Raw genomic sequence first — 23,793 nt, forward strand, 5'->3', positions numbered from 1 at the left:
CACCATTTCTATTGAGTATTTGTTTTGATAGGGGCAATGTGGGTATGTATTGTGCGCTTTGATAGATTGGACAGACACAGCTTGTCATGCTGCCCAGCTGTAATAACACATTACATACACAGGGGTCGTGGACCACCAAACGCCATTGAAAACCCCAATTACCTGCTTCAGCGAGTTCCGGTCCTGCCTCCATTAATCCATGCCTCAATGACATCTCCTAACCGAACCTACGGCATACAACTTATTAAGTAAGATTACTGGTTCACCCCTTCAACTAATGGATTATCTCCACCTAGCTTAATTGCACACTTTAAAGACCAATTGAGGACAGGTACCAGGACTATTCAAAAGTATTTTAATCTCAAGATGTGCTGCAGCTTAATTTTGTGTTTTATTTTCATCTAGCAGTCGTTTGAAATGAAGATTAAGGACAGCCAAGAGGTGACTGGAAATCTTATCAATTAATTCTGACAGATCCAATGAGACGGTTTATTGATTAAATTTCTCAAATTAGCGTCAAGATAATTTACAAGCGTACATACCATGCTCAAATGTCAGTCAGTAATTGTTGATTGATCTTAATCATTTGGGAATAACTCTTCTGATAAGCTCATGATATTCCAGACAAGATATATGAGAAAAGCATTCTTTAAATATGACAATGTCTTTCCTCAGTTTCAGACAAGTCATTCCATCACAGTTGCATAGATCAATGCTCATGCTCATTGTTTATCACTGGATTGTCTTGTCCAGACTCGATCATTTACAGTCACTCACTCTTACCTCCAATTTATCTTTGACTGTAAGTACAGGCATGTAGATATTGATGAGAGCTCAGGTGGCCAAGTTTTTCATGCCAGAAACCAGTGATTCTTTGTTTGAATGACACATTCTGATTACCTTTCATGGTTTGTCAGCACCATGCTGATGCTTAGGGGTTTCCCAAAAATGGTTTCTTCCATCACTGGGGTTCGATTCCCCACATGGGTACAAATTGTGAAGGACCCGTGAAGGTCCTGGGATAGAATAGGCCTTCAGCAACCCATGCTTGTCGTAAGAGGCAACTAAAGGGATCGGGTGGTCAGGCTCGCAGACTTTGTTGGCACATGTCATCGGTTCCCAGTTGCGCAGATTGATGTTCATGTTGTTGGTCGCTGGATTGTTTGGTCCAGACTCAATTATTTACAGACTGCCACCACATAGCTGGAATATTGCTGAGTGCAGTATAAAACTAAACTCACTCAGTGTGTGAAGCCCATTTCAGGAATATTGCTAAATGCATCGTAAATACCATACTCTTTCACCAAGTGGTAAACAAAATTCACACACTTGAATAAATAATTCAATTCATTTTAAGAGTTGACATAAACGTTTACAGTAAATCTGTAGTTAAAATATTACATTGTTAAAATAGATAAAACCCATTACTGAAATATTTTAAGATCATTTTATTGATTTAAATTTATTCATCACAGCAATATTTTAAGGCAAGTTGTACATTTTACCCCTGCTTTCAACAACTCCCTTAACAATGTATAAACTTTCACTTGAGTCTTCTAGAGAGTGTTATTAACCCTTCTGTTGCTAGACCTGGTGATATATCCATGAATTTTAGCTGACGATGCACACATCCCACCTCCTTGCAAGGGTTAATTATCACAAGCATGCTTCAATGGACATTATAATCAATGAAGGTTTTGTATTATCGGGAAACAAAATCTTCAATTATGTTGTAATCATGTCATATTTCTTTGGCATTTTCCTTTATCAGCCATTAAGTAAGTATATATAGATGTTCAGCATCAATCAATAATTTCCTCTCAAGACCACATTTCGCCTCTATGTCCTAAAGTCACAATCACAATCTTGAAGCAGTCAGTCGAAAAATTAATATCACATTCTTAACCGAACGTCTTCATCAGATTTAAAGTTGTGAGCAGTATCGATCAACTTGACCCTCTGTTGCCCCCAATAAAAACTGAAGCCCAGTCGATAGGTTTGTCTGAACGATACTGTATTTCATCACCTGTGTCAGCCACAATAGGGTTAACCTGTTTGCTCTATTGATCAGGCCGGCAGGAAAAACGGAGACAATCGTTAAAATACATCCCTCTATTGTATTCGTCACACCTCCATTATCAGAGGACACCCAGCTGGCTAGCTGCTAGTTTTTAGCTAAGGTTAAAAGTCGTGTGTTTGGGGCCTTAAATAGTGCTTACTGAGGTGTGAAGCTGGCTGGCTGAGCCAGTCTTGTCCAACCACCGCAGAATTAGGTCAGGTAGTCCGTGTCAACACACAGACATGGGGACAGAGGTAGGACTTTTTTATTCCCAAATGGATGACTTTGACACAAAATTAACCTGTAAAGTTTGTTAGAGAGGCACATTGTGTAACTTAGTCACAGGGTGCACCGGAAGACCTTGAAGTTATCGATTTCAAAGTCTTGTCAACTCTTGTCGCAAAGTTGTATGGGTTGCTTGAATTGCTGTATGGTGAATGAAAATTTCAGTGGGTGTGCAGTTCATTCACGGAGTGGAGGGAGTGCTGTATTTATGATCGAGTATTCACATTTGTAACGATATCACCATGATGTTTCATCAGGACAGCCATTTGCCACCATGCCTGTGAGACAGTTAGGACAGTTTAAATTACGTATTGCAGGTAAGAAAAATCATTAAGCTCAGACTGATGTCATGCTTTGTTTTGATAATATCTAATCACAGCAAATATATTTTATTCTTTAATGTACATGAATCGCTAGACATGTTTCTTTACAGTTGAAGTGTTTTTAAGTCATTTTGTGCTAATTATTTGAGTAGCCTTCTTTGCTTGGTGTGTAAAGGGATCAGTTTTCAGGCAGATCAGTAAATAGTATTTTTCAAATACCTTGAAACAGGTGTACCCTGTTTGATGTGGCTGAGGTCAAGGTGACCTGCAGACAGCTGATCGTCATGGCAATGTGTCATATTAATGTTAAGGTCTCCAAGTTGTAAGTTGTTGACTCGTTTCACCTTTCGTGCTCGGATAACACAGTTTTCACTGTTTTCAAACAGAACCTGCTGGGGTGTATTTTTATGTATTTTTTGTCACCTGTTTGTCTTTGGTTTTGTGTCATCGAAGATGTTTGTTTGTGCCTCTGCTATTTTTCATTGATTAAAGAAAGGCATTACGAATATAAAGGTATGAACACATTCTACAATCACCTGAAGCTATTTTCTGAGGAAAATACTTGGATTGGGGCCCTCTTCCAGTGTCATAGTCAACATTTCAACATGTCTTTCAAAAGGAAAACTTACAAACCAGCTATCAACTGAAAATACAGTGAGGAATTCTCTAACTTTTCCAGTAGAATAGAAAATTCTTTGACCCTTTTGGTCCGTTTGTGCTAGCAAGGAAGCTATGTGAGTGATGTTGAGATCACACCTGTAAATTTCACAACATCAAAGAACTTCATGTACAGGTGGGTAGCCCAGGTGAGATGAGAGATACCTGGCGTACCTGTTCAGGCAAAATTCATCAATGCCACAGGTTACCCACCCTGTCCAAACTCTGTGGGCCTCCAGATGTAGATGGATAGAAAAGATTTGAGGTGTGTTTTGCTTGGTAAACTTTCATTGCTGTTTTATTTCCTGGGATAGGTGTGTAAAGTACAAGTTTCATTGTAGTTGTGATTGTGATTTTGATCAGGATCTTTGATGTTCAGGATTCAGTAGAACATGTTAAGAAATAGGTAAGTGTTGTTGGTACAAAGTGGATACAAATTTATTAACATTTGGCAAGAAGATTACGTTTGATCTTGATGGTGAACTTTTACTTTTTAAAATGCTGAAATATGCCTTTCAACTACCTTCTTGCACATAAGCATTGTTCACATTGTTAATAAAACCGTATGCAAAGCCTATTACAAACAAGTTTTAAAGAATTGAGTGAATCAGGTTTATGGATTTTCAGGTGGAAAAGCTATAGGAATATATCACATATATTTTAGCTTATTTTGGAATTATTTTTTTTTAAATTCTGTGACAGTGTGATGCAGTTTTAATGCATGATAGATTTACTACTGTCATACAAAAAATCTGTAATAAGTTTTTTTAAGAGTTTCTAAGTTGCAGGTATAGTCCTTAATTAGGTTGCCCAATTACTTTCAGTGATGAAGTGGTCATGTCAAGAATTGTGTCTTGCTGTTAACACTGAAAGCAATGCCGAACATTGCTCAGATATTTAGTGCCAAAAATAACAATAATGATCTATACATCATCGTTAAGTTGTGTTATTTTTGTCTAACATCAGCCAGTCTATGGAAACCACATGGTAAATCTTTGCTGTCCATACCTTCGGAGAAGACGCAAGACGATTTGTTGTAGATAAATGTAATTAAATTAGGTAACAGACAGAACAATTTGTTGTTGTGGTTGGCAGTATAGTGAAATTAGAGCGGTACCTGGTTGAGAGTAGGCACGTTGACTGCAAGAATTTTTACTGTTTTAAGAAATGACCATTTCAGACATGTGTGGCAGGGCCTTCATGATGGCTTTGTTTATTGAACAACATTTATGTCTGGATCTGGATCTGGATCTGGATCTGGATCTGGATCTGGATCTGGATCTGGCAATCCCCAGTGATTGATATAAGGAGCAGCCATCCATTCCATCATGTTGAGATTACTTACACCTGAGCGTGACACCTGAGTTATGTCATCTCTTATAGTCGTCATGATGTCATCTCTTATAGTCGTCATGATGTCTACCTCCATCACTAAGAACCTGATAAAGTTTGTATAGTCAGTTTCGTATTCTAGATCTAATGTGTTTCCATGGCAACATGAAACTTCAATCACCCACAGTTGTTCACTATTTTGAAGCATTAGAAGTGTATCAAAGTGTCCAATGTAATATCTACATGGTTACCTCCCTTGCTACTCTTTGTGTCACTTTGTATTGTCATAGCTTAATCCTTTCTAATCCCTGAATGGCTTCCTATGGCAGAGTATGTGCCTTTATGTTGAGTCTGTAACCTCTGAATGTAGTAACACATCGTCTAGTGCATACTGGTCACAAATGAGGACAAATAATGCTCATGGAGAATAACTGAACAGGTGACCGTGTTCAGCAGCTTGGATATTGAGTGAGTGGGTATGGTTTTACGTTGCTTTTAGCAATATTCCTGCCATATCACAATGGGGGACACCAGAAAATGGGCTTCACACATTGTACCCATGAGCAGAATCAAACCCAGATCTTCAGCATGATGAACCACCCCTGGATATTGAAAGTTCCTGAACACACTGAACATGTTAATATGGTGTCTCTTAAAGCAAGATGTACAAAATGTCCCGCTCTTCAACCAGTGGGTACCAGGAAGGATGAGAATGTTAAAGTGACAGTTGAACTTAGTCCCTCATATAACAGTCTGTATTTTAACTTACGCTGGGGGTTGATAATTAGTTCTGAGGGCACATGGATTCAAAGTACTGAATGACTCTTAGAACCACTTACTCATTCACTCACTCACTCAATCACTCACATTAGTAATTTTTAACTGTATGGACACTGTTAGTCCCAACAAGGTCAGACAGATAAGGCTACTTGCTGTAGATTCCCCCCCACACATCAAATTGATATGATTTAATGTACAGAGAATCAATATTTTCCATTATGAAAAGATGAGATGTAATTCTTTAAGAAAATCTGTATTGAAAGGTGGAAGATGTTTGCAAACCTTTAAACTCTCATCAATAGGAGTCTAAGAATCTCTCTATATCTCTCTGGTTATCGTGGAGGTGTTACCCAGTAGCCTAGTGGTTGAAGCGGTCACTCATCACACCGAAGACCCAGGTTCGATTCCGCACATGGGTACAATGTGTGAAGCACATTTCTGGTGTCACCTGCCATGATATTGCTGGAGTGCTGTTAAAAGCTAAATAAACCACACTTACTCACTCCGAACTCTCTCGTGATAACAGTTTGAACTCTCCATTTCAAAGTTGCTTTTGGAATCATAATTCCAACAATCCGAAACAAACTGTCTCAGCTTGTATTTCAGTATTATTGCTCACGTTAATAGTTCATTACAACATTGTATTGCATGTATGAAGTCATGGAGAAATTTATGAATGTCTTTTAAAACATCTGTCTCAGACCAGGAAGACATCCTTCAATACATCTCCATGCTCAAATGAAATTTATAGTCATCATTCAGAAGACGTTTAAGATAGAAAAAATGTATTTTAGCTCTCTTTGAAGCTTTGTTTGCCTAGCAACACTGTTTGAGTTTAAAGAGTTCATAGCCTTCTCTCTTGGAAAAATTAAATGGCTGTATGCTTAAGATGTTCAATTAGGCATTATGTTTTTGTTAAATTTCCACGTGAAGATGTATTTTTTATTGTGTTGGACGTAGTTCAACAGCATATTCACCAGCTGCCAGAAGGGATGTGTGGCGGATTTATGACTTGAAGACTCATTGTGTAGGCATGCTTAGAATCATTATATTCTTGAGATGGAAGGCCCGTGCAGTACATCAAGAAATTTCACAAGAAATTAGTTTCAGAAAAAAATATGAACAAGTCATTTAGCCACCTTGAAGGTGCATTGTATATATTGTAATCTCAATTGAAAAGATTTTGCGGAACGATAGGTTGAACAGATTAAAGATCTCACATTGTGTTTTTGTTAAAATTAAATGTACCTTATAGAAGAAAGAAAAATGAGGATTTTTTCCTTATAAAACTAGTTTTCATTTATTGGAGTTTGATTATTAAACACTTTGTCAGTCTGTCATATTCTTTTCATAAGCATGTGTTGTGTGGATTGGTTGGCTTGTTTGTTTGTTTTTTTGGGGTTTTTTTTCAGTTTCACCAACCAAAGCTTAAGTTTTCTATTACAAATCAGAGGGTACTATATTTCCAGCAGCCACCTGACACCTTTTGATCTGGATACCTTTAATTACATCAGTGGTCAGACAGTATTATGTATTTCTCTGACATATGTACTAGCTTCCTGACAGAACATTTCTATGATTTCAGATCTGGTTGCCATCATATAGAGAAATTGTCAGAGAATATTATGTACTACCTCCCTGACATATGTACTATTTTTCTGACACATTATTCTGTGATTTCAGATCTGGATGGGATCAGTTAGATCAGTGGTCAGACAGTATAATGTACTATTTTCATGACTAATTATTGTGTGATTTCAGATCTGGATGCCATCAGATAGATCCGTGGTCAAACAGTATTATGTACTACTTTCCTGACAAATTATTCTGTGATTTCAGATCTTGATGTAATCAGTTACATCAGTGGTCAGACAATATTATGTACTTTCTGCTCGACCTATGACTACTTCCTCGAGTATTCTGTGATTTCAGATCAAGATACCATCATTTGGATCAGTGGTCAGCCAGTATTATGTATGACTTTCCTGACATACTTAATACTTTCCATGAAGTATGTACTGCTTTCCTGACAGAGTACCCTGTAATTTCAGATCTGGATGCCATCAATACCATGAAGATGGAGTTGCATGGGGTGGAAGTTTGCCCGGCATGTCGACTGCCGTTTGACACGGGCAAGAAGCGGAAACTCATCGATGCATGTGGTCATGAGCGTTGCTACACCTGCATGTTCAACAGTGAAACCTGCCCTATATGTGCAGCCAATGGAAGTGAGTGCTGTTGTACATAATGAGTTCTTGTTTAATATGACAGGGAATACAGATGGCTTAGTCTGATTAACCATAAAATTGAAATTCTTTCTGGAGTTAGTTTCATCTCTGTGGTATACCAGAAACTTGTTGTCATGGATTTGAATCTAGTCAGTCAGTCAGTCACTCACTCACTCACTCACTCACTCACTCACTCACTCACTCACTCACTCACTCACTCACTCACTCACTCACTCACTCACTCACTCTAAAACTTCAACCAACCTCACCTACAATTTGATTTGAAGCTGCAAATCATTATCTCCTGTCTATATTGTTGTTAATGCTATCAGGATGTTGCTGTAATATTGCTAAAAGGACCGTAAAACTAAACTCGCTCGCTCATGCTATCATCCATGAGCAAACTCCGACTGGAATGTGATCGACTGACATAATACCACATTCACTTCCTCCTGTGGCCTTTGTGCTGGAGACTTCAGGCGGCTTTACAATGGAATAGCAACTCATATGTAGCACGACTACAGTCAACCTATGTAAGGAAATACTGTAATTTCCGAAAACCATTAAAGACAAGAAGACGATTCTTCTCTGTGTCTTCCTGTATATTCGAAAGCTTGAAAAAGAAAACAGGAAGAATGTGAAACAAAAATTGAATAAGTAATGTGAAAGCCATGTTGATACGCTGTGGGTGGCCCACTATTCACGACAATGGCCTGTTGTACTCAGAACTATAAACGGGTTGTCTAAAAGATTTCTCTCATTTTCTCAGGGCTTAAGACTTAACCCTTAATTTAACCCTAAGGACACCCAAACAAAAAACTTCTGAATTCTGACTTTGCAACATCAATTTACAAGCTAGGCTGTTTCCTTTCGCTGAATAGGAATAGTTAAGGTTGGGTCTATTTCGAATGTATCACAAACTTTGAAAGTAAATTCAGGCTTCCTGAAGTAAATTAATTTGTTATAAAGTCTATTTATGTGGGTATTCCCTTTGACTATTGTATAAGTTGTACTTCCTAGGACACTGAACAACTGATTTGTTCCTGGTAGAAGGGAGGCAACTCATACAGTCCCTGTACTGTACAACTGCCTTGGTGATGAACCAAATATTTCAGACATGATCATGTATATCTACTCTGTTAAAAGATGCTAAAAGTCATTTATTTACCAAATTTTAGACTAAGTCCAAGCTCATTTTGCTATATATCAATGTAGACAGGTAGTGGGCCTGTATCAAATCTGTTACTATAGGATTGTTTAAGGCAATGATTTCTACCACAGTCAGCTGAGATTCTTCTTTCATCTCTTGACGATATATTGAATCAACTATACCTGTTATTACTGTCATGAAACAACCATTTAATCTCCAGTTAAAACTGCTTCTTCTCTCTCTGTTTGTAAAAACAATTGTAAAGTCAATAAGTAATTTTTGAATGCTTGAGGCATTCCTTGCTCTGGGCCAACGTCCAACTTTTGAGCCCAGAGACCTTCTTCATTCTCAGTAACTGTGAAATCTGGACCAGCCACAAATTCTAGATTTAGGGATCACTTTGGGCAAGGAATTGGGATTGTTACTGATTTAAAATACAAAATATCCCATGAAAACTTTAACATGGGGATTAATTGCCATTACCTATGCTTGCTTACTTTATGTAATAATATAGAAATATCAAATAATTTCTTCTGAAAACCCACTGTTCAGAATAAGGAAGGGGTTTCTCCCCATAGACCATTTGCTGCAGAGCGATCCCTGTAGACTTGCATTAGTTTCTTGGATATATTTGTTTCAAAGTGTTTATGACAGACTCTTCCTTGTACATGTGACTTGTATTACCTTGCTGTCATCCAATGTCTCTGGTATATTTCAGTACCTCAGCAGAATGGTGATCGTAATCACAACACTGTACAAGACCCTGCAGCGTACTCACCTTATCGACCCAAGTTAAAAACTAATGGACACTTTACCACTTTTATGCAAACCCGTCATGATGGACATGTTCCTATGGTTACGGATAATACTACTCAAACTACACCAAAGACTGGTGCCCCTCCAATAAAACAGAAAAGTAAGTGGATATTTCTTTTATTGCAATGGTAGTCTATTGTTGTATTTGTTGCTGTTGCTGTTGCTGTTGCTGTTGATGTAGTATGTTTCACTGATGCTGTAGTATTAGTTGTATTGATGTCTTTTGTCCTGTGGCTGCTATTGTGGCCTGGTGGATTCAGAGTGCCCCAAGAGTAGAAAATCCATGAATTGATCTCTTGCCACTTCATTCAAACAGGGAGTGGTTGGGTAGCCCAGTGGTTAAAGAATTAGCTTATCATGACGTAGACCTAGTGGTTCAAGTGTTCAATAGTCATACTGCAGATCCAGGTTTGATTCCCCACATGGTAAAATGTGTGCTGCCCATTTCTGATGTCCTCTGCCATGATACTGTTGGAATATGCTAGGACATAAAACTGGACTCACTTACTCATTCAAAGAGTGTTAAAAGATGGTATTTGTCAATATCCTGCCTGGCACTCAGTCTGTGTTCCGTGTCCTGAGTGGGGGGTGTCCATGTTAAACTTCAGCTAAGCACTGCGGACAGTCTGGCATAGGGATAGCACTATAACACCTATATTAGTCCATGAAGTCCAGTTGTACATGTTGCAGTAGTGCAATGACCTTAACTTGACCCTGACGTCACTGATTTCACCTCACTTTACAGAGTTGTAAAATGGTAGCCTATTGGACAGTTGGTCCAAATTTTCTATTTGAGGGGATGTGGGATGGTGTTTCAAATTTTGAGCATGAAAAGTTTTGATGGTTTCTCGATAGTTAAATGCATTGTACATTATTAATGTTGTCATCTTTAAGTTTGATTAGGATAAGTTGGTGATAATTTTGTATAAATATTATCAATTGAAATCTGACAGTTGCAGCTGTTGTTGTTTAGCGGCAGTATTTGAAAAACTTTAACAGTTTGTTTATGTTATTTCTTTAATTTTCAGTTTTTAAATTCAGGACCCATATGACAAGTCAAACAAAATATAAGCACTTAGAATCATCATCTCTGATAAAGAATTTATGATTCTCCTTCAACACAAGATGTATTGAATAATCAGACATGAAATACTATAGTTCAGTTGAGATGAATTAAGATCTCACTTTCTCGAAAGTGACTCATCTGTTATTTTGTCAAGAATACATTTTTCATGGAATGTTGGAACCAAATTCTTCATGTTTCTTTGCAATGTTCAAGGCATCAGTGGAATGCCTGCAGCAACACAGGGGGCACTTTTATTGTAGTACACAATAGTATATGGGTGTTTTGGGGGTCTGTTTTCACTCACTGGTTCCTGTGATAGATAATTAAGAAACCCCCTGCCTGTGTCGTTAATCTAATGGCTATATATTGTATTGCCTATGTTGGGAGAGGGCATACGAAACGTATGTCACAGCAACAGTTATTATCCCATGCAGACGGACATTACTGTAATCATTGTCAGTGATACTGCTGGAGATTAGTGAAAGAATAGGACCCACCATGGAATGTTGTAAGGGTTTGGATTTTTGTTGCAAATGGTATTTAAACTGCTTTAAAACATGCGGTTCTTTTTCGTGAAAGGAGATTTGTTTCAAAAGAACAGCACATGTTGATCGAGTGATATACTAATAGTCTCTGAAATGAACATATTTTACAGAAAGAAAAGCTTTTAGTTAAAAAAAGCAACATATGATAAGGAGCCCTGAGACTTTCTTCGTTTTCTAGACTTGCCACATTTTCTAGACTTGAATGGGTTTTCATGGCTATATTTGCTTCTGAGTCTGTATGACAGACTGTTCCAATGAGTGAGTGACTGAGTGAGTGCAAGGCAGAATATTGGCAAGTACCATCTTCTGACAATCTTTGAATGAGTGAGTTCAGTCTTGTTCTGCTTCCAGTAATATTCCAGCAATATCATGGCAGGGGACACCAGAAATGTTCTTCACACATTGACATGCTGTTCAAAAATAAGTAGAAAACAATTTTGGTGGGAGGTCATTTAGATTTGTTTTTTTATTGTTAAGCAGATTTAAAACCTGACAAAATTATGTTAATATGGAACAAATTTGACTGATTCAACCAAATCTTGCTTCAAACAAATGGCTAAGGTCACAAATTATATGTTTATGTTCATGCATTTGGTGATTTTTAACAGTACAGATATTACTGAACAGTTTTTTACATGTTGAATTTTACCAAGAGAAACCAGGGATATCTCTTCTAAATTTGGGAGCAGATTAAATCAAAACTTGATGAATAGTGGATTAATGTGAATTGTTGTCATATTATTTCTGAATGCAGCCTTTAATGCTCAGTCTGTACTTCATGATGTCAGTGTGCTCTGTCAGCCAAAATCTTCAACACACAAAGCTGTCAGTGAAGAAGCCAAGTTTGAGATATGTATAGCTTCAGGCCATGGTAGATTAATGACAGAGTTATTTATCAGGAGTTTCTAATGACTTTGTGTCAGTTTCTTTTAATTAACCAAAGTTAATGATTTGTAACATTAGGGTTGTCTACATGCTGTATAAACAGCGCCACCTTACAGCACACATGATTCCCAGTGCAGGAACAGACCCACCACCTCACAATGCTATCTACCAGATAGAGTTGCAGTCATCTTCATCTGGAGTTATCTCCCCATGAAAACAAAGATAGTATTTTCTCTCATTTCACCATCTGGGAAATGTCACTCAAATACCTCCAGAACAGAGACATAAAGATAGCCAGCTTGACAACTGTGGATTTACAGATAAATGTACACTACAGGCACTGTCTTTTATTGCTTTGAATGGAATTAAGCCTTCATTTTTATGGAACTGCCACAATTCAACACCACTGTTGCTTTGTTGCAGGAGTAGAACACATCCTATGTAATTTTCAGCAAACTAACTGAAGCATCTCTAAAATCCTTTTTAGCTGAGAAGTAATTTGAGAGATGGTTGATTCATGGCTGACAAGATTTCCTTCAGTAACAATCTTGGGAATGGACAAAGCATGAGAAAACTATCTTGACAGACGGCTTTTGGTGCGTCATGTTAGTCTTTAAGACACAAATAGCCCAAGCTGATAATCTACGACAGACTTCTTTACTTCTGAGTACCACATTCCTGTATACAACAGTGCTCAGGTATCTGTACTCTGTGAACATACTTGTCTGGTTTTCTTCCACAAACCAGAATCCTGAAACAGATGCAGTGATGGTTTAAGTCGTTATTCAAGGAACAATTTTGAAAATGCTGGAAAAAGACCATCTGGAGTGAGGTTTCCGTGTCACAATATTTCAAAATACCAACTGTGAGAGCTCTCTATGTTGAATTTCGGTGAAAGTGAAATTGAAAGTTTAATGAAAGACGGGAAGTGATGACTGAAGGAAGTGAATGTGTTTGAAGGATTGTCTGATTGTTTGAAGGATTAGAATCTGGCAACAAGAAGTCATGTAATTTTTAACATTATTTATATGATAAAACAATGTTCCCAGTTATAGCATCATCCTTAGCAATGAGACATACACTCAAGTGTCCTGTAGACAGAAACGAATACATCATATGAGCAGTGTAGAGCCTGTATTTTTACTCTGGGAAAACTGCTAACTGAAAAGACATTAAGTGTTCCCCATTAACTATTTACGCTGTTTACATATAGATTTAATATTTTTCACATTCCCAAAAAAATTTGCTTGTGTTTTAAAATTGCATTCTGAAAGTTAAGTACAGAGTGACCGTTTTTTGTTTTCTTTAAATATTAACATTTGCAGGGATTGGAATTAGGAAGCTTGTATGTCGTGTTTTGCTGTGCTTAAGAAAAAAAGTTATCACAGTACTTATTTCTGAAATAGGTTTCTTATTTTTTGCTTTCTCAGGGGATTTAAATCCATTAGTGGATGTGCAGTGCGTCAGGTAGACAGTCAAGTTCCAGATGGACTCTAGTCGTGCTTTGTGGAAAAGAGAGAGTCTAAAAGCAGGCTTTTGTTGTGTTTAACCAGTTGTACAGACAATAGTTTTTTTGATAGAATTTCAGGTCAAATCTTTATTAGACGTTAGAGTAAGAAGACTCAGAGTGTTGGACAAAGACTTGTCTGATAGACATTTATGGAATGAACTCACTTGACAGCTTTCATGATTAGTTATGAGAATTTATTTGAATTAAAGCATATAAAAATTCAGACAAAATGATTTACCTTGACTAATGCCACACTTCTATTAACACAGTTTTACCCAAGAATTAGCTTTACGATCTGAAAATAAAGCAGGATTAATTCTGTGTATTCAGGTATTCTATTTTATTCACAATTATAAATCCAAAGTCAGATATCCACTTTAAATCTGTTGATAATTTGGGAATGTTGATTATCAACACCGTCTGCATCAGGTAGAGTGAGTTATACACTGCTCCTAGGAACAATCCAGCAATATACAACAACAATGGGCTTCACATGTTGAAAACCATGTGGGGTATAAAACAAGGGTCTTAAGCTTGATAAGCAAACACTAACCACTAGGCTACCCTACCACCCCTGTAACTGTTATTTGATAAGAAATTTACCCTTTTCTTGATATTTGCTATGGCAGTGACTGATAAAAAATTATATATTCTTTATGTGTTCGAGGTGAATTGTCTAGTTTCCATCCAAGAACTATGAGATGTTAATTGTTTGATTGGAAATTACTAGAAGTTGGCAAGTCAAGAGTGAAGCTTATAACTTCATGGATGACAAGTTCTTGTTTATGGCATAGATTGATGTATCCATGTAGATTCTTGCACCATGATCAAGCTACAAAGCAACTATGGGATGTGCAAATAGACATGTATCTGCATCACTTGTCAGTAATCTGTCAACTGGAAAAGATCAGCTTGCAAAGAAATAGGAAACAGTGTAGCCTGACTGGCATTCTTATGTATATACTTTGACCGCAGTGATATAAACACATATCATCATTCTGCAGTGTAACATTATATCACCATTCTAAAATTTAAAGGTGCAGTCTCACACTTTTGTTATATTATGGCGTATATTATATATAGTGGGGCATATGCACTGACTTAAGCTTCTTATTGATGCAATAAAAGACTTATGGAACTTGAATGATCCCGATTATTGAAACTTCGAGGCAAACAGCTTCCAAACAGAGAACACTTGCCATATATGGAATGTACACAATTGTGCATTAATTCATTTGAACTTTTTATTAAACATTGTAATTTAAATATGTAATTTTAGTTGGAGTGAATTATGTTGTAGCCTCCCTGAGGGTAGTAGTTAGTATTGTTAAGAGAAATGCATTATTTGTTTTTAGAGATGTGTTGTGTGATATATAGAGGGTACTGAACAACAGTCAGTGTAATAAACGAGCAAAACCAAGTTTGATACTAAATCTTTCACAAGTTTGATAAAAATGGTATTTCACAGAAGCGAGTTTAGTGTTCTTCCAACACGAATTAATAGAAACTGTGGCTACAGTGTGAAGACTCCCAGCTTCCCTTGAGTCAAACATGGTCCAGTGCCATTGCGACAGCGGCATTGTGACATCATAATTCTGAACCCTAATGACGTCATACATCATGTGGTAATACACTAGTGTAATATTGCTGTAAAAATATTACACTGCAGTATCTTCCACGAGCAAGTAGTAAAATGCCTTTAAAATGTATCACCATTCTACAATTTAACATACGTCTGCATTCAGCAATTTAACGTATATCACCATTCCTCAGTTCAACATTTATCGCCGATCTGCAGTTTAACGTATATCACCATTCTATTTGCTTCGGTATAAACATTTGTTCTGCCATGGTGTTTATGATTTTTCATCTTGGATCCATAAAAAAATTGGCTATTGTAAAGATGGGCATTTTTTGTTGAACCATTTTTCCAAATCAGTGCCTGTTGTGTAATCATTTGGGGCCAAAGAAATCGTTAATCCTCGTAAAAGGCTTGCATGTATAATCGTGCTGGATGTTCTTCGGTAGTAAGTTCCTGTGATGCACATGTGTTCTATAGACTCTGAAACTATTGATCTTGTTCTGCGGTTTCGCTATCCCACATTTTTTTTCTTCTTGCATCAAGAATTCAAACCAGCTGCACCGAAAAAAAAGTAATGTTTTTATGAATTTTGCCAAGTCAGCGTTCAAGGTTGCCATTACATTTAATATTGATCCTGTCTGCTGAATCGTTACTGGGCCACATGAAGATAATTGCTTAATTACTCCTTGTCGCCATGCTTCGTTAACAACAAAGACATGTTCTGAGGTCAATAAAGCAAGTCGTAAATTGTCAAGCCTCACAAAAATACAATATTGAAGATTTTGGTGAAATCCCGGTTGGCCAATAGAGCAGAGAGCTGCTTCAGCATAAACCAGCAATTGACAGAATTAAATATGTGGACGAGAATAATTTTATGGTTGCATTTCAGTGTCTAATACATTAGTCAAGCTGTGTTTTCTTAATTCACATTTTATTTCTTTATCTTGTCACAAACAGAACCTACAGCTGTGGTACTGCAGTCCTAGGAGTAAATATTTAATACATAGTCATGTGCCAGTAGATCAGAGTTTTAAGTGAAAAGACATATACTTCAGTGGTGTATGTAAATGTGTCTGTGTAAATAGATCTGTATCTTTTATAGGACATCTCTGGATGTGTCTCTGTAGTTAATGCTCCAGTTGTTCTGAATTATATGGATAAAAAAACCCAACTTTTTTTAAATATTAAAAACTGCATTCCAGAGCCTGTTCATATGGTCCCTGATATATGGTTACATTTAAAATAATATGACCATATTATGAATTGAGAATTGAAATATATAGTATATCCGTAATTCTGTTTCAATATTTTAGATCTTGCCAGTTGAGGGTCCATCTACTTTTTCCCCTATTTTTTTTTAAGTTTATAGATTTAAAAAAAATTACCTTCTTTTCTTGTTTTGGGTTTTTTTTGTTTGTTTGTTTTGGGGTTTTTTTGCACTTGTTTGGTGTTTATAGGAGCTAATGGTTTTGGTTTATTTTTACATTTTTGTTTACTTCATCATCAGTATTACTATATTTGAAATGATAATAATAGTAGCTATAACGATTGTAGCTCAACATTTTCATTTGTAAACTTGATATTTTATTATTCAGAAATTCTGGGAAAATTCATTTTATGTACACAGTATAGCGTCAGCGTCCCACATGCATTTCCAAGTTGTTTTATTCAGTATGAGTTGATATGTGAACTGATCACATACATCTTTGTACCTCCACCATCTACAGCTGCTGCTTTGAGTCTCCAGGATCTATGGAATATTTAATGGGAGAAATGCGTGTTCATGAAAGGACTCACTGCCATGGAACATTAATTTACATTATTTTTCTTGAATGGAAATAATTTTTGACTGGGCTCTATTGTAGAATTATTGTTAAAATTGCCCAGGTTTGATCAGAATGGAGATCTCGGACTTGAATATTTACAAAGAAATTATTCCATTTTGAGTATGGCATTAAAAAGAATTAATTTTTAGATGAATAGTTACAATACCTGGCATGTATAGATTGATGAGTGTGTCTATTGCTGTATTTTGAGAGAAAGAAATTTGATTGAAATATTTCATTGTTAGTAGAAAACCAGATAATAAGCTGTATTGACTGCACTGAACAGATGCTGTTTTGGTGAACAGTGTTAAAGTGCCTCATTGACTTGCGATTTAGATAAGATGTTCCAGTCGTGGGTTTAGTCTCCTGTCTACACACACTATTATCTGGAGACCTGTTTTATCATGGTGTGACTTAGGTTGAAATTCATCCAAAGAGCTTGTATGGTCCTGGCTATTGAGGCCAGTGTTCTTTTATAGCCCCCACTATGAATCCTGCCTTGCATGTTATAATGAGGCAGCCATTGTGTGTCATCCCTTCTATGGTTAACCCTTTTCTTCTGGTTCCCACAAGCCTGTAGAAATTATATGGGATTTCTTTTTTCATTTGTCTCAAACATTTTATCAGTTATGACCTTTTTTCAGGGGCAAGTTAGATTCTCTTTCAAACTCAACCTCCTGTTGGTCTTTGTTCAGTGTTTGAATTGGTTTTGAAACCTGGGTTTGTGTTGGTACAAGATTAACACTCTTAGGGTTAATACTGGTATTTTCTGGGTGAATGTAGTTGAACAGTTATGGATCAAAGCCTTTTGGTGTAGTATTTATGAAGAAGACAAGGACCTTTAACCAGTTCAAGACTGACTGTTGGCACACAAGGTATTCTGGACTTATTAACATGGAGAACGTGGTCCAGTCACCAACACTGGATATTTTTTATCCATGGGCAAGATCTGAGTAATTAGCAAGCAGGAAGTGGTCGTAAATTCGCTTGAAGCGATCAGATGTTTTCAGCATTTTCAAACAGTACAGTTTAAGCACCAAGAATCAATCAGTTTGCATGAAGAATCTAACTGGATATAACTGTTCATTCTGGAGCTGATGTATTTCATGTTTTATTGTATTTATGCTGGAGTGACTTCTGGGATGGAACAGGCCAAACAGGGACAAGTGACGTGTTGATACTTCTACAGAGAAAACAGCAAGTCCAATTACCTCAACTTAAGATCAACATTTCACGTGAGAACTATTGCTAAAAATTGATGATTGGTTGTCATTTGGGCAAACATGTTAAGAAATACATTATTATTTGTAATGGGAATTGATTTTGTAATGACACAATGACTTGGAGGGATCTAATTTCTTTCTGTCGTGTTGATCCCCATCGGAGCACGGTTATGGCTGGCCTCTTGTCGCCAATTTAGATGCAACAGAAATTCCTTCCACAGTGTGAATCTGTAGGAATTTTTATGTGATTTTCTCAAGTTCCTGGTAAGTCTCTGACTGAATATGTATTGATCATCTATATTGGTTAGTATATAATACTTTCTAAATTCCGGGAAATGTCAAGATTACTTGTGTGACAGTAATTGTGTCCCGGAGTATAGATTTTCCAGTCAGGAGTAAGTATTGCTCCTCTGAGACTTCAAGTCCTGTGTTAGCTAATTGGAGATCTTCAAGATGGTTGGAAAAGTTGCAAAGATGTCAGTCATCATTTTATCACTATGGAAGTGAAAACCATCATTTTCCTTCATCTGCAGGTGAAATAAATGAAGGGGAATTAGAACTAGTCAACTAACTCCTCCTATAATGGTGGAACAACAGCACGCTCTCCAAGCCAGTTGTTTGATTTTGCTGGCTTGATATCCACAGTGAGGGCATCAGCTTTCTGAATCCGACAACCATTATGACACAGTAGGATTGTTGCTGCAAGGCTAGAGCAGGCAGAAGGAAATATACCGCTGTGCGTCAGGAGCGAATTCTCCCCTAAGCTCCCGGACAATGGACATGCCGTGGCAACCTGTAGGGGTCAGGGGGCCAGCCCCTGGGGTAGGGACAGGATCCCTGCCTGTTGCTTCATAGAACTCAGGTGAACTGGAAGTGATCTGGTGAATGAGATCTGTCGCCTGCAGTAGCAGATCAGCTTGTGTCGTTCATCTTCTCCTACTCAGTATGACACATAGAGTCTTTATGAATGAAGAAGTACTGTTATGGACTCTGGGTGTATTTACAAGGATGGTTTGGAATTGTGACTTGGATATAATAGTTCACAAGGATTTGCATCATTTTTCCATGTGTTTTCACCAATATTGATCCTGTGTTAATTCTTCAGCACCAGTTTTGTCCTAACAGCTGTGACTTTCTCTCACTAATGAAATAACAGTCCGAAGGATCCCAGGGTCGTGGATGTGCATTACACAGTGAGTGTATGATATCCAGGCAAATAGCAATTGATCTGTCAGCATGTGCTTTATTCAGTTTTCAACTCAAATGCAACATTTATGTGTACAGGGGATTTCTGTTGCCATGATTTATGGAACTAATTCTAGCAAGTTCAATGATCACAAGTTACGTAACAGTGACTGATGATAAGTTCAAGAGGTCATTTTACAATCGGTCAAAACAAACAATCGGAGTTTGGAGAATATCCCAATTACAGTTATTTAAAATTCAAAGAACATGTCCGCATGGCCACCCCAGTGGAAGGATGTTATTAAAACCAAATTTTAATCAAATTATTTTAATTAAGGAAATTGAGTTTTTAAGTGCTTCTGTTGAAGACAGTTGTTGTGCAGGGGAATAGGAACGCGTTGAATCCTTTATGGAGAACAGGCGTTCACTACAGTGCATTTCCATGCAGACATTGGGAATCGAAGAGTGATTGTCTGACGGTTGTGTGTGTGTGGAGCCGAGAGGACTAGGGCTCTGAGACAAGACTAAGCAATGGCATGCTATTAAGGCCGAGCAAGGAAGGGCACAAGGATAATGAGTATCTAGTAATTTGAAAGACATGTTGAGCATGGCTGTGTTCAAACAGTGAAGAAAAGCTACGTGATGAACACGTTTGGTGAGTCTACATGTTGATTCTCTCAACTTTTGGTTGTGTCGATTTCTGATTTCAGGTTTGTATGTGGAATGTTTGTTGTGGCAGGAGAGTGTTGTACATTCTTGATTGTCCTCCAGCATTCTTCAGTAAAGTTGAGGGGCAGTGGGGTAGCCTAGTGGTTAAAGCTTTCGATCATCACACCAAAGACCTGGGTTTGATTCCATCATGGGTACAATGTGTTAAGCCTATTTCTGGTGTTTCCTGATGTGATACTGCTGGAACATTGTTAAAAGCAGCATAAAACAATACTCACACTCACACCGATGTTGAATGTTCTGCCAGCTACATACTTTGGAAATTGCCAGCATGCAGGACTATTTCTGTTTTACCTTAATGAGAAAGTGTTGTGTGCTTTATTTTCTTTGAGTAAAAACCAACAGAGGCAATGGGAAGATACAGATCTGCTAGACTGATGCTCCATGAGATAACATTGTTATTCCATGGTGAAGTCTGTTACTGCCTGTGTGTGGTATGCTGTAATGCGTTATTCCATGATGTGGCACATGAAATAGTGTTGAATGTGGCATAAAATTGCATTAAAGCAGTCATCAGTGTAAGAGATGAAGTGATTTGACTTAGTGTATTATGTCTCTCAGTATATTGGCAGTGTAGCACATGTCAGGCCGGCAGTTATGTCTTATTACATGGCAAAACGTAAAGGATGAAGAAAGCACTCTCACTCACTCACTCACTCACTCACTCACCAGATTACTATGTTTGTAAGAAAGTACATATCAAGTGCAATGTCTTAATAGGGGCAGTATATATCATCATTGAAGTAAGAGTGATGTGCCATGTCTTAATGGGGAGTACATCCTCAGTGAAGGAGAAGTGATACGCCATGTTTTAGTAGGGAGTATATCATCATTGAAGCATGAGTGATATGCTATGTCTTAATAGGGAGTATATCATCAGTGAAGTACATGTTGTATGTCCATATTGATACGTTACTATATCATCAGTGAAGTATGACTGATGTCATTTCTTAAATAAACGAGTATGTCATGAGTGCATGCGACATGCCAGGTCCATTATGGAGAGTATACCATGAGTGAAATATATGCTATACAGCATCATATTTCCTGGAAATTGAATTGCATGTATTCTGCGTGACTTTAAACATGTCCTCATCTTCTTGTATTCCTTCTAAGCACAAACGTACTACCCTGTAGGTGCTCCAAGTTGATACATTTACCAGTTTACCACAAAACAGGAAGTATGGGGTTTCCCAGCCAATTCTTGCCACCTGCCTAGAGCTGAGATGGAATTAGCTGCCCCTCCCTCCTGACATCCCCATCTGACCCCCCTCCCCATCTTCTCACCTTCCACTCCCCTTCCCTCTTCAGCAGCATCTCTATCACCCAACCATGTCCTGTATTCACAGCAGGACTTGAACCCAGGAATAGGCCAAAGCCTTGCAACCAAGATTAAACCAGAAACACATGCTTTGTGATAGATCAAATTCAAGATGCTGAGGGTTTTTTCATGTCTAATTAGAGTAGAAGCGAAGCATAGGAAGATAGAGTGTCTCCCTGGCAATGCTGGGATGAAAGGGGGTATTGTTCCTTGATCTGTGCCATAAGGGTGAGACTGAAGCTAACCTACAGAGTTGAGAGAGAACTGTTCACCTAACACATGTTGCCTGTATGTCGATGAAGTCATCATTACACAGACATGTCCAAAAACATATTTATAGTTGAAAAATGTCCTTTTTAGTTCGTGTAAAAAGATTATCATACATTCTCAGTGTTTTGATACTTTTGTCCATCTTCTGACTTCATCTTGTACTATTCTGAGTTTCGGTGTTCTGAAGTATTTTTTGAGTTCTGAGGTATTTTGAACTTTTCATCCTGGTATTGAGATATCGAAGTCTATCGGGACCAACAGGTTCCATGGTTTAGGTAATCAGTTTGGTTTATGATGGAAAATTGGAAGTATTCCCAGAGGTTTGGTGGTCGGCTTAGTTTGACATAGATTTTACCCTAGCCTTGCATCAAGTCTTTTTGGGACAGTGGGGTATCCCTGTGGTTAAAGTGTTTGCTCGTCATGCCAGCTGGTAGTGTGATCACAAACACATGATAAGGCAAGTCAATTATTCACCTGCAAAAACATGGAAGATATAGTGCAGGTCAGATGTGGCGGAGAAGCCTTGTGGTCAAAGCATTCGTTCTGCACATCAAGCACCCAGGTTTGATTCCCCACTTCATACAATGTGTGAAGTCCATTCTTGTTGTGTCTCTCTGTGATATTGCTGGAATATTGCTAAAAGTGGCATTGCACTGAATCTCACTGAAACTCGGTCACTCATTCAAGTCCGTATTGTATATAGGTGTGTGTTGATTCTATTCCATGATAGACAAGTCTATATAAGAGAATAGTAAGAAGTCTTTTTATTTTTGTTCATTCATTTAATCTATGAATTATTATTTACACCAAATCTCAATGCTCAAGTCAACTTCACTAACCAAGTTGATGATTCCAAGAACTGGCTTCAAGATGTGCACCCTGGTAACTGAACCCAGATTTTCGGCCAGACAAGCTAACACATTAACCACATGGCTAAACTATTTACCTTATCAAAGGTTGACTAGCATGAAAGCTCATATGACCAATTCAGATATTTCCATTTGGGTATTTATTCAGATATTTTGACATTTTTTGGCTGATAATCTCTAAGATGAGCATTGATTCCTATATGGAACATTCTGACTTGTCAAAAGTACATTCAGCAGTAGGTACAACCTTAGAGATGCTGATACTCCATTGAAAGGAATCTCACCTCTATAATCTTTCCATTAGTAAGTCTAGCCATCTATGGCTAAATCATTCCCACTACACAATTGTCTGGGTTATATACAGCTCATATGTGTGTCTACAGCTAATATATCAGACATATTCATGTATCTAAGACAGGTTAATGACATGGCACTTTCCCTCTATTAATCCTTTTTGTGAAAAATTCAATGTAGTCTTGGCAATAAAGAATGATTTCGTATGTGATATGTTTGATATTTCATATTTTATAATTTGCCAATAAATTACAGTTTTGTACATGCTATGTTTGAAACCTTCAAATTATGTTTATCACATACAGGTTATATTATGTATGTATTGTATGTGATGTATATTTATTAGATACTGTGTTTGTGCAACAATGATTTGTTGATATACTTTTAGGGTGATGGTTAGTCAAGTGGTGAAAGTGTTCGCTCATCATGCAGGAGTCTGTGGTTCAGTTCCCTGTTTCTGGTGTCTTCTGTGGTGATACTGCTGGGAGATTGTTAAAAGTGGAGTACAACCATACTCACATGTATAACCATGACAAGGGATTAAGACAGTATCACTGAACACAACAATGACTTAAATATTTTATATTAATAGCCGTAAAGTTCATGCTTAAAGTAATGTCACAATTGATCAACTCCTTGAAAGTGATTTCCATTTTGCATTTTGCACATGCTGTGCCATAAATGGGTTCTTATTAACTGTTTTAGGAAAACATTTTGAAAATGGAATTAGGCGAGTGAGTGAGTTTAGTCTTATGCCACACTCAGCAATATTCCAGCTATTTTGCAGCTGTCTGTAAATAGTCCGATGATCCACTGATCAACTGCATGAGCATCTATCTATGCAGTTGGTATACAATG

At 37.5% G+C, this 23,793-nt stretch overlaps 1 protein-coding gene across 4 annotated transcripts in view; it reads left to right on the forward strand.

Annotated features, from left to right (window-relative positions):
• The window catches only part of LOC137298007 (protein TANC1-like), a 128,709-nt gene that overhangs the window by 32,312 nt on the left and 72,604 nt on the right, over positions 1 to 23,793 (forward strand). For all 4 annotated transcript variants that reach the window (XM_067830027.1, XM_067830028.1, XM_067830029.1 and 1 more), the window contains exons 2-3: positions 7,488 to 7,664; positions 9,533 to 9,730. In XM_067830027.1, coding sequence (XP_067686128.1) covers positions 7,488 to 7,664; positions 9,533 to 9,730 — 375 coding nt within the window. The remainder of the gene's footprint in view (positions 1 to 7,487; positions 7,665 to 9,532; positions 9,731 to 23,793) is intronic.

The sequence above is a fragment of the Haliotis asinina genome, chromosome 10 (assembly GCF_037392515.1).
Source record: "Haliotis asinina isolate JCU_RB_2024 chromosome 10, JCU_Hal_asi_v2, whole genome shotgun sequence".
NCBI classification, from domain to species: domain Eukaryota; kingdom Metazoa; phylum Mollusca; class Gastropoda; order Lepetellida; family Haliotidae; genus Haliotis; species Haliotis asinina.